This window comes from Lotus japonicus, chromosome 4 (genome assembly GCF_012489685.1).
Source record: "Lotus japonicus ecotype B-129 chromosome 4, LjGifu_v1.2".
NCBI classification, from domain to species: domain Eukaryota; kingdom Viridiplantae; phylum Streptophyta; class Magnoliopsida; order Fabales; family Fabaceae; genus Lotus; species Lotus japonicus.
In genome coordinates, this window is record NC_080044.1 from 49,743,698 (window position 1) to 49,759,485 (window position 15,788).

The 15,788-nt window shown below is 38.3% G+C and overlaps 1 protein-coding gene across 1 annotated transcript; it reads left to right on the forward strand.

The window, feature by feature from the left end:
* Positions 1-227: 227 nt before the first annotated feature.
* On the forward strand, positions 228-2,658 carry LOC130714013 (40S ribosomal protein S13). The gene is made up of 5 exons (XM_057563865.1): positions 228-378; positions 473-545; positions 630-768; positions 870-1,056; positions 2,391-2,658. Exons 1-5 carry the CDS (start codon positions 356-358, stop codon positions 2,422-2,424), a joined length of 456 nt encoding a protein of 151 aa, XP_057419848.1. The 5' UTR covers positions 228-355; the 3' UTR covers positions 2,425-2,658.
* Positions 2,659-15,788: the final 13,130 nt, after the last annotated feature.

Below are 15,788 nucleotides of genomic sequence, written 5' to 3' on the forward strand. Positions count from 1 at the left end.
TCGGTAAGTGGGGTGACATTTCTAATGAGTGGGGTGTCAAATCTAATGATCGTCAAGCTTGGGTTTATTTGTATTTCTTATTGGGCTTGTATAAGAAGTAGAATCCCATTGTAACACTTGGGCTTTGTCCCTTTGATCCAAAAAAATATGAGTACTACAAATGATAATTGTTTTTATAGAGGGATCAAAACCTTACATTACCTACAATATATGGACCAAATGTAATTATAAAACGACGTAGTATCAGGTCAGATGCCTTGTCTTCTCTATATATATAACCTAAATCTCTAGGGTTTCAGAAATCGTCACCTGTGCACAACCCTAATCAGAACAGCGCGCAGCTCCAACAGCAACCATGGGTCGTATGCACAGTCGTGGGTTCGTATCGATACTTCCAATCTCAATCTCAATCTCAATCTTCTTCTACCTTCAAATCTGTGTTCTCTAACGTTCATTTCTTACTTGATTTCAGTAAGGGTATTTCCTCTTCTGCTTTGCCATACAAGAGAACTCCACCAAGCTGGCTCAAAATCGCTTCCCAAGATGTAAATTTCTCTCTACACCCACCATTTTATCTTCTGATTTGCTTACTCATTTAATATCATGTTTTTTTTCTGCTTGATTTGTAGGTTGAGGAGAATATCTGCAAGTTTGCGAAGAAGGGTTTGACCCCATCTCAGATCGGTGTCATTCTTAGGGATTCTCATGGTATTGCTCAGGTTAGGAGTGTCACTGGAAGCAAGATCCTTCGTATCCTGAAAGCTCATGGTTTGTCCCTTTCTTTTGATGTCTCAGAATATCTTTTGGTAAGTTTGTTGTTTTGGATTTTATGGTTTAAATAATGATGATTTTTGGGGTTGTTTTTTCAGGGCTTGCACCTGAGATTCCTGAGGATCTGTACCATTTGATCAAGAAAGCTGTCTCTATCCGTAAGCATTTGGAGAGGAACAGGAAGGATAAGGACTCCAAGTTCAGGTTGATTCTTGTGGAGAGCAGGATCCACAGGCTTGCTCGCTACTACAAGAAGACCAAGAAGCTCCCACCAGTCTGGAAGTAGTAAGTACCCTAGCACCCCTACCCTTAAGTACTTCCCTCTTTTGGAAGAAGATTACTGATGGTTTGTTAGAGTTTTACTCAGTTTCGGTGTTGTGCTTGGAGTATTGTGGATCCATTTAAGGTCTTTTTTGTGTGCTGTGCAATTGTTAGGGTGTGTCTATATCCTATCTGTATGGTATGATTCAAGGGTTAAGGAATACACATTATGACATGAGTTGTTTTATCTAAAATTAATTTCTCCTGTCTGTATGGTATGATTCAAGAGTTAAGGAATACACATTGCAACATGAGTTGTTTTATTTACAATTGATTTCTACAAGACCACAACTATTTTTTCAAGTCTCTTTTTCTCTCTCCATCTTAGCATCCATGTTATCACACTTTTCTCTTTCACCCCTTTCTATCACTCTTAATTGAGTGCGCGTCGGAAGCTAAGTGCTTTTCCACGTGAGGGGCATAAGGATTATGTGGGAAACTATTGGAAGTAGCTTTGGGGGTGTTTATAGTAGTGATTTTGAGAGATTTTACCACGAATTCAAACATGCTATGAATAGAAAATAATTTTTGGTATTAATTTCTCTTTGGATCAGTTCATGACTTGATGTGCATTCTATATACTTCCTTAAATTAGTTTTTATATTACTATTTATAATGTGTTGATATGGTGGGAATCTTTCTTACTTAAACGAAATTGAGTGGAGGCTAAGTGAGGGTTAGGGCCACTTTTTTCCCCTAACGTCTGATTGTTTTAGCTTCTATCTACTATTTTCTGAACACGTTTATTTTGTTTGGAGAAGCATGTTGCTCAAGTGTTTCTTTGAGATGAGTGACCAAAAGTAACCTCATGCAGCTCACCATTAGGTAGTGTCAGGGCACATGTCTATTTCTTTCTCTTTTGTTTCACCCATTTAACCAAAATGTATTGCTTATGTGTCTTATAACATGTTCTATTCTACTTCTAAAGAACAGAACCAATATGCCTGTTATGTTGTGTTATGATCTGGCTATCAAATGCTACTAAAGTCTTTATATTACATAGTCTATTTGTTACCTGAAAATGGTCTTATGTCATAATTGAAAGTCATTATCACAGACACGGTTTTTTAGAGTCCAGTTCAATAGGCAATGCATATGATAATGAGGTTGCATTGTTATCAGGGGTAATTTAAATGCTATTAAAGCTTTCTTTGTTATGCATTCTTAGTTTAGTTGTGCATAGCCAGCATGATGTTCTCCAATCCTTTATGTTTGTAATTTTTCACGCCAACCTCCCCTCCTTTATTTGCTGTGATACCTCTATCTCTCATCCTATTAATGTTTTGTTTCATTTGCAGCGAATCAACCACTGCCAGCACTTTGGTTGCTTAGAGAATGTGTCAGATTTCATTTGCTTTTGTAGTTGCTTCTGGATTAGCAATTTGAGGTTTCTTTTCAGCCTGGATAGGTGGTTGTACCTTAGTTTGCTATGAACCAGCTCTTAAAATTTGTCAATGTTGTGTTCTTTTTCTTAGTTGTTGGACAACAGGCTGCTGTCATTTTAAGACTTTGCTGACTTCAGTTGTGTTTTAATTTGAAGTTATATTGAGAAGTTTTGAAGGATCACATTTGACTGCATTTTTGCATCATTCCGTTTCTGAATTTTCAGAATTAAGACGACTCTATTTTGTTTGTGCTTGTGTTATGCACAACTGCAGAAGTGCCCAATGGCTCTTGATAATTGGATTTTGGATAAAATGAAGTAAATTATTATATTTTGTTAGTCATATTACCAAGGTTATTAAAACCGGACCGGTGAGTAAACCGGTGAGGGTACCGTTTCACGGTTCTTTGGTTCAACCGTAATCAAACCGTGGTTCAACCGGTATTACCGCATTAATATTATTTAAGAATATATATGTAACATATAAGGTAATATTTAAAACAATTATCGAATAAATAAATAAAGGAAGTTCAAAACAATTACTCCCAATGATTATTCGTAAGACATTTAAAAGGAAATTGAATGAAATTCAATACCATTAATATCCATTCAATGTAAAAAGGAATCATGCATTGTGTGCCACCAATTCAGCCCAACATTGTGTCACCAATTCAGCCCAATGATTGTACAACCAATTCAGCATTGGCCACGTAAAATTAGCACTGTGTGCAACTTTGAATTAGTTTAAAAAAGAAAACCTAATTCCTTTTACTCTTCTTGTTTTCCTCATACGCATAGAAAGAAGAAAGGAGCGCCTCCTTCGTCCTTCATCATCATCTTGCTTTCTCTGTCAGGAGATTAGAGTGGATACTCACCAGGAACAGCAGTGGTAGCGGCGGGCGAAGCACGGCGGCGGGCGGAGCGTGGCGGAGATGGGTGACTAGGGTTGATGTTGTGGAGCTTTTACGTGAAGGCGTGAAGCACAGAGGCGTTTCTGTGATAGATACGTGATGAAGTCATGAAACGTTTCTAATTCTATTTTCTTTCTTTTTTTTTGGTCGAAAATTCTATTTTCTTTCAAAACCTTCTGTTTTCATCTTTTTTTTTGAATCCAAATTTGGGTATGGGCCGAGCCCATTATTCCAAAATCCAAAAAAAATATAAGGGTTAATCCTCTAATTGGTCCCTGTGGTTGTGTGACCGTCTGAAATTAGTCCCTCCCGTAAAATCTAAGTCCTCGTGTTTGAAAAAGTGTGTGTAGCAGGTCCTCGCCGGAGGGACTAATTTCCACACACTTTCCAAACACGAGGACTTAGATTTTACGGGAGGGACTAATTTCAGACGGCCACACAACCACAGGGACCAATTAGAGGATTAACCCAAAATATAAAGAAACAAAAAACCGGCAACAACCGCCAATCTGCCGGTTTTCACCGGTTCGCACGGTTCAATGCCGGTTTGGACGGTTCACCAACGGTTTTCAACATAGGCGGTTCTGTGGGTGCTTTGGACCGGCAAGGGGTCCGGTTCCCGGTTCAACCGGTCGAACCGGCCGGTCCGGTCCGGTTTTTACAACCATGCATATTACATTATTTTCATAAATTTATTTGAAGTTTTTGAAAATTTCATAAATTTCATAAACTACCAATATACAATTTTCGTACAATAATATTAGTCATCATAATATTAATCAAATAAAAATTGATTAAGACATAAAGTGAGCTAGAGAGAGCGGAAAGCCTCTATCTAGGTTAGGAGAGTGAGAGAGCGAGATAGAGAGAGAGTGAGAATAGAGAGTCTTTTCCGTTATGGCGGCGCCGGAGAAGCCTCCGGAGGGGGGCGGGGAATCGCACGCACGCCGGCCCACGTTCAGGGAGATGGTGCTTGGACGAGTGGACGAAGCAGCTGGCTTGGCAAGGGAGAGGGTTGACCTCATTGCTAATAAACTGGTTCGGGTGGAGTTTGAGGAGGGCAAGAAGCATCTTCCAAGGGTGTTCGTGGCGGATTCAGTGATCGATAACTTGAGCACGGCTTGGAAAGATTCTCTGGTTGTCAAAGTTCTTGGCAAGAATCTGGGATATAGCTTAATGAAACAGAAGCTGAAAGCCCTTTGGAAACCGAAGGGTGGCTTCGAGATCATTGACGTCGATCATGGGGTGTACATGGTGAAGTTTGATCTTGCAGGTGATAGGGATACGGTCCTGAACGGTGGCCCATGGATGATCTTTGATCGGTGTGTGGCGGTGTCGCTTTGGAGCCCAGATTTTATCACGTCGGAGTCGCTAGCTTTGAAGACCATGGTCTGGATACGGTTCCCAGGTCTCAATCTGGCGTATTATGATGAGAGCTTCCTGTTTGCTCTTGCTTCGTCGGTGGGAAAACCGAGCAGAGTCGACGTGAATACGAAGGCGATGCACCGTGGTCGTTATGCGTGTGTGTGTGTGGAGGTTGATTTAAGCCAACCTGTTGCAAAACGTATATGGTTCAGGGACCAATGGATTCGTGTCGAGTTCGAAGGCTTACGCATGATCTGCGATCATTGTGGATGCTATGGACATCTAAGCCGTAACTGCACGGTTAAGCAAGTGGCTGAGCCTACGGCGCAGCGGCGTTCGTCGGCGACTGCGGCGCCGGAGCCTTCTATCCCTAACGCTAACGCTGCCAAGGAGAAGATGGTCCACCAAGAGAAGCAAGGTGACGGCTGGACAGAGGTTACGAAACGCAAGGGCAAAGCAAATTTGAATTTGAAAATGCCACCTCAGCATAGTAAAAATGGTGGAACAAAACAGCAAGTAAAAAACGTTGGAGCTAATCATAAGGAGAAAATTAAGGAGAACCCACCAAAATCACGTGCTACTATTTTGGCAGATGATAATACTTTGGCTTCTTTTTCTCCTCATTCCTTTTCCGTGGGAGCAACTTCACCCATCCTTACACCATTGAAACGTAGACGTGGCAACGCCGGCATCGTCATTGCGTCTCCCACACCAGCTCCCAAGAGAGGAGTGCAGCGGGAGCTTGAGCGTGTCGACTCAGCTTCTTTGTTGCGGTCCATGGTGCAAATTCAGCAAGAGTTGGAAACCACTTTGAAGCAAGAGGAGCTATTTTGGTACCAGAAATCTAGGGAGCAGGTGATAAAGTATGGTGACCGCAATACTCGCTTCTTTCATACTCAGACAGTTGTCCGCCGGAAGAGAAGCAAGGTGTATGCGCTTACTTTGCCTTGTGGGGAGTGATGTGAGGATGAGGAGGTCCTAAAGAGGGAAGCTCGATCCTTCTTTCAGTCTTTCTTTTGCTCCTCTGAGAGCACTCGGGTGAGTGCCATCACTTCCTCCGCAGCTGCTGGCCTTCCTGATGTTGCACAACAGGCTCTTTGCGCCGAAGTTACTAAGGATGAGGTGTGGACAGCGCTTTCTCACATGGGCTCCTTGAAAGCTCCTGGGCCAGACGGTTTTCAGGCGATTTTCTTTAAGCAGTATTGGCATATTGTGGGGGATGATGTGTGGCATATTGTCAGGGATGCTTTTTTGCATGGTTCCTTTGACCCTGTGATAGCCCAGATTCTGATTGTCTTGATTCCGAAGATTGATGTGCCTACGTCATTCAGGGAGTTTAGACCAATCAGCCTCTGTAATGTGCTCTATAAGCTCATTACTAAGGTCATGGTCAATAGGATGCGGCCTTATCTTCATGAGATTATTGGCCCCCTGCAGAATAGTTTTATTCCGAGTAGGGGGACGGTTGATAATGCTATTGTTTTGCAGGAGATCGTCCATCATATGAACCGAAGGAGGAACCACAACATCGTCTTCAAATTGGATCTCGAGAAGGCTTATGACAGGGTTAGCTGGGATTTCTTGAGAGACACCCTTCAGTTCTTTGGTTTTCCTGCTGCGTCGGTGGATCTTATTATGTTCTGTGTCTCATCATCCTCTCTGACTTTATTGTGGAATGGGATGAAGTTAGATCCCTTTGCTTCGTCCAGAGGGTTGAGGCAAGGCGACCCACTCTCTCCCTACCTTTTTGTGTTATGTATGGAGCGTTTGGCTATTGTGATTCAGGATGCTGTTGATCAGGGGCGGTGGCTTCCGGTCTCTATTTCCGGTAATGGTCCCTCTATATCCCATCTGTTTTTTGCTGATGATGTTCTCCTGTTTGCCAAGGCAAAGGTTTCCCAAATGCAGCTGATCCACAACATTCTCAGTGACTTTTGCTTGGCTTCTGGTCTACGGGTTAATGTTGCAAAGTCTAGAGCGTTTGCGGGAGTTGGGGTGGAGCGTGCTAGGAAGGCAAGGATTCTTAGCGTGACTTCTATCCCTTTTACTTCACACTTTGAGAAGTATTTGGGATTCCCTATCCTGAGGGGGCGACAGAAAGCAGCGGATTTTGACTTTGTGGTGGACAGGGTGGCCCGGAAGTTAGCTTCGTGGAAGGGTAAACTTTTGAACAAAGCCGGAAAAGTTACTCTTGTCAAGTCTGTTCTGAATAGCATCCCTGTGTACCCTATGCAACTCCTTTGGTTCCCTCAATCTGTTTGTGATCGACTAGATGGGATGGCCCGTGAGTTCATTTGGGCTCGTGGTGACCGGCGAGGTATGCATATGGTATCCTGGCGCAAGATGTCAATGCATAAGAGGAACGGGGGGTTAGGAATTCGACAAGCTCGTCTATCTAATGTGGCGATGCTAGGGAAATTGGTTTGGGATCTTATCAATTCTTCTGATAAGCTTTGGGTTCGCCTCTTGCTTGATGTTTACTCCCCTCAGACTAGTTTTCTGCATGCTCCTGACAACCGTGGGTCTTCTCTTTGGAATGCTCTGTTGCGCACTCGGGAGCAGCTTCGAGAGGGCTTTGGTTGGCGGATCGGTGCGGGTAACCTCTCCTTCTGGTATGATGATTGGAGCGGTTCGGGGCCGCTTTGTTCCATGGTTCCCTATGTTCACATTTCTGACACAAGTTTGCGTGTTAGAGATGTGTTTCGCGATGGTGCTTGTGATACTCGCTGCCTTGCTACTCCGCTCTCGGTTCCTGTTTCCCAGTTATTATGTTCTCAATTTGTTTATACTCACTCTGATCATGAGGATTTGATGGTCTGGTCGGAGTCCATTGATGGCACTTTCACTGTTTCGAGTTGTTATACCTGGCTGTTATCACGCCGGTTTGGTCCCTTACATCCTGTTCCGTGGAATTGGATTTGGAAAGCGGACGTTCCGGAGAAGGTGAGAGTGTTTTCGTGGCAGGCGCTTCACAACTCTCTCCCTACCGCAGAGACTCTTCGCCACCGTGGGGTGAATATTCCGGTCCTTTGTCGCCTCTGCAATGCTGAACCGGAGTCGCAACTCCATTGTTTGCGAGATTGTGGTGCAGCTCGTCATGTGTGGAGTAACCTGGCCATGTCGATAGCTTCTGAGTTTTATTCAGCGGGTTCGATGGCTGAGTGGGTGGCCTCGGTTCCGCGAGCCTCCGCTGCCTCCTTACTGCTTCATGCGTGGTTCATTTGGCGCAGGCGCTGTAAGTTTGTGTTCGACGCCATCCTTGAGCCTTGGCAGCTTGTTCTCCATCATGCTGCTGCGATTGACCGTGTTTTGTGCGGGAGCTTGGTTGCGGTGCACCCTCTTCGTGAGCCTCGCTGGGTCAAGTGGTGTGCGCCGCCGGATGGGTGGGTGGCTTTGAATACTGATGGATCCTCTCTTGGTAACCCGGGGAGGGCCGGAGCGGGGGGCGTGGTGCGCGACGCTACTGGTACTTGGCTATTTGGTTTTTCAGCTTTCGTTGGTGTCTCTGAAATTCTCAAGGCTGAGCTTTTAGCTATTCTCTTTGGGTTGCGTGTGTGTTGGGAGCGTGGTGTGCGGCAGGTGGTTGTGTTCTCGGACTCTCAGCTGGCCATCACCCTTCTCCAGCGCGGTTGTGGGCGGTATCACGCTTATGCAGCAGTGTTTGACATGCTCCGCGAGCTTCTTGGTAGAGATTGGAATGTTCGGTTTAATCATATTCTCCGGGAAGGGAATTCTGTGGCTGATTTGCTGGCGAAGCAAGGAGCTACTAGTGATGACCGCCTAAGCGTCTTGGAGAATCCCCCGTTGGCTGCCATCCCTTTGTTGGCGGAAGACTACCGTGGCACTTATTTTTTGAGGCACTAGTCTGTTTTTGCGTTTTTTTTTAAGCATCTATGTACAAAAAAAAAAGTCATCATACCCAAGTAAAATGGAATTAAATTAAAAAAGTGTTTCTTGTTTAATATACAACACCTTGCAGCAAAGGATGAAACGACATATCTATAAGAAGTTTCTCAAATAACCAATTTGCTTAGGTGCCATCCAAAGTGGCCATTGCACGATCTTGGCTACATGACTTCTCCGAAGAGCTTCTTACCTTCCAACTCTCCAACAACCAATTAATAAAAGCCTTATGGTGCACAAGGAAAAAGTCCTTTTGAGGGAGAATGTATGCTGGAACCGGGTCAGAAGAGGATGGGCCAAAACTCTGTTGGTATTTTCCAGATCTGGTGTGCGAATTTTGTTCCAAATCTTTGGAGAATATTGAATTTGTGGAGTAGATTTAGTGACAAGTTTTGGGGGTGTTGTTGCCGTTTCTTTTTCCTCTGTCTGTACTGGACCCACGAACCAAAAAACCCACCAAATTAATGTATATGCTATGCATGTTGTTTAGTTCTTTGATACTAGTGTTTTTTTACCCGCGCGTTGCACGGGGAATACGTCTATTGTATTTGATACGTCAATTAATACCTTGATTATTAAAAATATATTAAACAATGGATGAAATAGAAGACTCAGAAATGCTAAGCAAAGTTGACATAAAGACTTCTGTTATAAGCCTGGTTGAGATCAACAGGAACTCGTTTTACATTCTTCGTGAATATGAAGACAATAACACAAATCATAGATATAAGAAATTAGCAACAAATTAATCTTAAAAAAAATGAATGTGATAGTAGCACAAATTAGGATTGTGTAAGATAAATCATAAAGTATGACATTATTGTGTTTATTCCAACTAAGTAGGGATGACAATGGGTAGGGTACTATAGAACCATCCTCATACCTGCGTTTTAAAAAATTACCTGTTCCCGTCCCCATACTCGCGTGGGTAGCAACTCGATGCTCTCCACCTTTAGACAATTCAATGTCATTACAGGAAGCTTTTCATCTTTGCCAAAATCTAAATGTAGGGATGGCAGTGGGTCTCGGACCCATAGGGTTTCCGGCCCATATGGTACCCGCAAAAAATACCAACTATGGGTAGGGTAAAAAACCGCTAAATGGGTATGAGGTTGGGTATAGGTAATTACCCGCAAAAAGTAGTGGGTATGAGTGCGGGTATGAGCATTATAGTACCCAACCGGCTCATACCCGCACACATATGTTATTATTATTATTATTATTATTTGGTAATATATTAACAAATTAACTTAAGCTATAGCTTTCAAACTCACTCTTTTAAAAAAAAGTTAGGGACATTAATTCTTAGTGACGTGTCATTCTTACGTTAATTCTCATAAAAAAATTCAACGTGTCATTCTCAGGTTAATTCTCATAAAAAAATACATTTTTAAATTTTAGATTTGATTAGGATTTAGGTTGCTTTTTTCTTGATTTTATCTTAATTTATTTTTGATTTATTTTTAGAGTATTCATTAATTTTATGGTATTTTTATTGATTTTTTTTAAATAGAGATAATATCTATTTAAATAGAGATAGGTTTAGATATATTTAGTTTCTTTTTATCTCTTTGTTAGATTAATAATAAACTAAATCTTAACAGATATTCAACAGAGTCCTTATATATCTTTGGCTTCTATGCATTTTCAGGGGTTAAATAACATGTGTGATTTTTTCTCCTTGATTTGTAGGTTGAAGAAAGTATTTGTAATGACAGTGTTAATCCCATGGCAGAGCGGTGTGATTACCTTTGAGACTCACGATATGGCTCAGGTTGGTGCTACGATCTATGATGGAAAATTTGATGTATGTATTCTCATCATTTATTACTTTTTCCCTTTTTTTTAGATTTATGGTTATGGAAAGTGATATCATTTTCTCTTCTTATTTTCAATTTTTTTTTTATGGCTCAAAGACATGTCAAGGTTGATAACCAAAACACAGGTTCTTGCTGAAATGCTTTACTACTCTTGCTATTTTATTTTGTTAAGCCAGAGAAACAGATTGGAATTGATATATCATTCATCTTTTGAAAACCATCACCAAAATAAAATTTCAGTTTCCCTTCTACTAAGCATTTCATCAGACACAAAAAATAAAGGGGAAAACAATTAAGTTACCTCTTTTCCATTGTCGTTGAGGAGGATTGTGGGAAAGCGAGAGGTAGAGGTCCTTCTTCAGAGAAGGAGATTATGCTGTTGAGCCTCCTCTGGCGGTAATCATCTTCCCTGTCGATGATCCTATGCAACTTGCGAAAACCCAAATCGGCGTTGGTTTCAGGGGCGGAGGGCATGTCCTTGAGGAGGCTTTTGGGGGCGGGGTTGAAGACTTGAAGTGTGGTATGCGTCCCTGTCGCTTGCGCCATAGAGATCTTGTGATTGTCTACTTATTTCTTTTTCTTCTCTATATATGTTACCATACTTGTCTTCCCCTTATTGCATTATGTTTTGGTTACTTTTTCTTAATCGTAAGTTAAATGAGTAAAAATTGTACTTTACCCGTTTAAATCAAATTATCATTTTTCTCATACCATCTCATGGCCTTAATCAGTGTAATATTTGTAGTTTATTTTCATAGCCCTAATTTAGATTTAGCACTGTTCTATAGCCCTTTACTTCTTCATAGGTGGTAATGGACAGTTAAAATTACTTAAAACAAAAGACCTAGGAAGGAAATCTAACTTAATTCTTAAGGTTGCACCCCAACAAAATCCAGCAATGACCACATCAACTTAAATAGTAATTGGACTTTGAAGAGAAAAATATCTGTTCAGATAACTTTTGAGATCTAGGAAAATAAAGTTTTTAACTTTTGATTGTATTTCAAACTGATAATGCATATCAAGCAATCAGGAGAAGCCTTTCAAGCAAACATCCTGTTATTAGAAAACCATGCTCCCTCATGTTTACAATGGTGTCATCATGTAGCAGGCTGACATAGATAAAACATAAGTATCTAGTGCAGTTATCTTGGTAATGAAGGAATATGTATAATTGGCTGACTGACCATTCCTGTTTCATGAGGATTATATTAGAATGATAGATAATTCCTTCTTTTAGAATTAGGACTTGGGGTTGTGTCTTAACTTAGTAGACAGAATCATAGAATTTATTTCTCATTGTATTTTTCTTAAAAATATTTTTTATCGTAATTAAAGTCTAAGGATACTTGAAAACACCAACAAAAAATCAAGAAATAAATCACCTTAATCCTAATGAAATCTAAAATTAAAAAAGATACTAACTAAAGATAGATAAAAACTACCAAAATCTAGCAAATCACAATAAAAACTCATAAAATCATGAATTAAATAAAAATCTGAAAATTCAATAAAATACCATAAAAATTAATTAATACTCTAAAAATAAATCAAAAATAAAATAAAAGACCAACAGATAAAATCAAGAAATAAACAACTTAAATCAATAATAAGATAAATTAAGATAAAATAATGAAATAAACAACCTAAATCCTAATCAAATCTAAAATTTAAAAATGTACTAAATAAATATAGATAAAAACTATCAAAATCTTGCAAATCACAATAAAAACTCATAAAATCCTAAATTAATTAAAAATCCGAAAATTCAATAAAAATACCATAAAAATTAATTAATACTCTATAAATAAATAAAAAATAAATTAAGATAAAATCAAGGAATACACAACCTAAATCCTAATCAAATCTAAAATTTAAAAATATATTTTTTTTATGAGAAATAACCTGAGAATGACACGTGGAATTTTTTTTATGAGAATTAACGTGGGAATGACACGTCATTAAGAATTAACGTGAGAACGACACATCACTAAATCAGCCTGATAGCAATAGGATTTGGCAATTCCAAATTAACACTAACCTATAGGTATTCAGTTGTAGAAGAATCCCACCCAAACTATGAAAAAATCTAAATTGCAAGGTGAAATGAATCACACTACTTTTCCACATACCTCAATTAATTAAAAAATATATATTTTCTATTGTTTTATATGCACAATATTTTTTTTATTGATCTCAAGTTAATTATATTCTCATAAAAAATACCTTTTTAAATTTTAGATTTGATTAGGATTTAGATTGTTTATTTCTTGATTTTATCTTAATTTATTTTTGATTTATTTCTAGAGTATTAATTAAATTTTATGGTATTTTTAGTGAATTTTTCTGATTTTTATTTTATATGCACAATATTTTTTTTATTGATCTCACCTCGCTTATGTTAGTCACTAAGACTATGTTTGTATAAATGTTCACATACATTCAAATGCACCTATATCTCAATCTTTGTTAGTAGTACATGCCTCAAATTAAAGTACGTACTTATGGCCATTAACCTTAAGATTTGGATAACACACTGCAGTAAGATCTGGTTAGCCTAATTCATAAGCTTACAACATCAAAGAAACTTTTAATCCCACCTTAAAAAGTGAGAACAGATGGAAAACAATTCACCTTTCATGACCAGTGAGAACAAAAGACACTTCTAGAACTACATGAAAGAATCATTAAAATTGAAGAAGAAGGACTACCAGAGATATGAGGAAAATGATATGCCTTTGACTTTTGAGTGATAACAATTCTTAGTCTACAAAGCCACAAAGCATTGTTTTTTACATACCTGGAACAAAGAGGCTGAAATAAGAAGTGAGAAACTCGTTTTTGAGTTTGAAGAACATGCACTCTCAAATCTCAATGGTGATTTCCCTTGGTAACCATAAAAAAAAAATCTCAATTGTGATGGGGATAAATTTATAATGAAAAATTTAATTGAAGTGAGTGAAGGTCCATGTTGTTTTTGAAGCATATATGATTTGAGGTTTGCCATGGTTGAGATGAAGAAGGGAGAAATAGAGAAAATTGTGTGAGTATTTAGAGATAGAGAACGTATGAAGGTTTTTTTGCTCTACTAACCCTTTTTATTTTCTAATATAGATTGATATTGATACTCTATATAAAAAATAATATTTTTTAGGAAGATTTTTTAACAGAAACTATCTAACAAAGATACATAAAAACAAACAACCTAAATCCTAATCAAATCTAAAATTTAAAAAGGTACTAAATAAATATAGATAAAAACTATCAAAATTTAGCAAATCACAATAAAAACTCATAAAATTCTGAATTAATTAAAAATCCGAAAATTCAATAAAAATACTTTAAAAATTAATTAATGCTCTAAAAATAAATTAAAAATAAATTAAGATTAAATCAAGAAATAAACAACCTAAATCCTAATCAAATCTAAAATTTAATGTGGCAAATAGGGCCAAGGTGGAAAAGCTGATGTGTAAATTATTAAATGAGAATTAATAGGTGGAAAAGCTGACGTGTAAATAATTAAGTGAGAATTAATCTGGGAGCGACACGTCACTAACTTGGCCTGTGAGAGCGACACGTCATGCTAGAAGTTGTTCTTTTCTAATATATATAGATAGATATGGAAACCAAATGCGGCACGGTTTGTAACACCCCGTTTTCCGATTAGTAGAATATTTATTAATTTATTTTAATTATTATTGGGTTATATAGTAGCTTGAATAAATAGGTGATTTTATAACATAATAAGGTGTTTAAGTGATATATGGAGGGAGTATAATAATATTTAAATTATATTATTTAATTACATAAGATTTAATTAAAAGGGGTTTTAGGGTTTAGAGTGAGTAATTATGAGTTAAATAGAAAGAGAAAAGAAAGAAAGAGAAATCAGAATTAGAAGAGCAAACAGAAAAGGGAGAAAGCGTGAAAGCAAGAAGGAGATGAGAAAAGAGAAGAAAACCTAGGCTTTGATCTTCAAGAGGTAAGGGTTTGAATTCTTATTTTCTGGTTTGGCATAATAGTTAGTAATGGTGGAAAGCATGATTTAGGAACCCTAAGATGCAAAATTTTCTAAAGGTTTGAATTTAGGGTATGAATTGTGGATTTGTGGGGTTGAGAGAGTGTGGTGATGGAGCATGTATATTGTGAAAATTTAGAAAATTTAATTATTCCATCCCGGATACCAAAGGAATACGTTTAACCCTCAACCTTATTGGAGTATAAAACTCTTGTGCGGATACTAACCCTTACGAACATGCCATGTTTTGATTTCGGTTGATTTTAGTACCACTGCAACCTGTTTTGTAAAGGAAAAATAGAAAACAAAAAGTGCTTTATTTGACCATACATCAAATTGTCTAATGTCTGGTAGTGCCGCCAAACGTGTAGAACTAGAAATTGGATTCATGTAACATGCGTGCTTATCAATACTTTGAGAATTTGTGTTTTCGGTTTCAACCAAAATTGTATATTTGCTGTTTTGGTTTCACGTAATATATATGTTTTTGGATTATAAGTTTCTTGATTCAGTTTTGTTCCAATACGTATATATTATATATTGATTGAATTTGGTTTTTGGAGAACTCAATTCTGCATTGGTGACAATTACTGCATGTTTTGTGAAATTGGGGATAATTTGTATTGTTGAGCTGGTGATGAATATGCTAAAATAATTAAGACTTGGAGATGGTCTAAATATGCATATGTTAGTTGAGTTTTGCACAATACACTGCATAGTTGTCAAGAGGCAATGTTTGCTAGTTCTCGTGGAGGCTAGTGACTTGTCCCAAAACTGGAGTGGTTTTGAAGCCTAGAGCGAGGGCTTTATTGGTGGTTATCTGTCTGGAGTGGACGCGGTGATACCGCTAAGGATAACAACTTTGGTACCAAAGACAATTGCACGGAGTCACACTTGAGTCATATAAGTTATTGTAGGGAGTTATTGATGTTAATTAAAGTTAACTGCAATATCTTTGGAGAATTTTGTTGTTGTGGTAATTGACAATATTTATATTTGCTTTGTCTGAGCTATGATTATGGAGTATTGGCATACTTTAAAAATTAATTGATTATATTAAATTTTATGATATATTTTCTTAATTATGTATGAGAAATTTATGGATAATTTTTATAAGCTTTCGCATTACTTATTATTATGCTTATCCATATGATATGAGTTCTCACCCTTCTGTTGGAATGATGTTCTATGCGACATCGCTCAGGTACGGAGGACAGTGGAGCTTCTCGCGAGGGTTAGTCAGAGGAGCTAGTCTTTTAGATATGCTTTTAGTGATGGGAGTCATGCTCTAT

What these genes read in the sequence shown, in the direction of transcription:
- LOC130714013 (XM_057563865.1), top strand. Translation starts at nt 356, where the DNA reads ATGGGTCGTATGCACAGTCGTGG. An exon ending in TCGTATCCTGAAAGCTCATG is followed by an intron (nt 769 to 869) that starts GTTTGTCCCTTT and finishes TTGTTTTTTCAG; the next exon opens with GGCTTGCACCTGAGATTCCT. An exon ending in CTCCCACCAGTCTGGAAGTA is followed by an intron (nt 1,057 to 2,390) that starts GTAAGTACCCTA and finishes TTTCATTTGCAG; the next exon opens with CGAATCAACCACTGCCAGCA.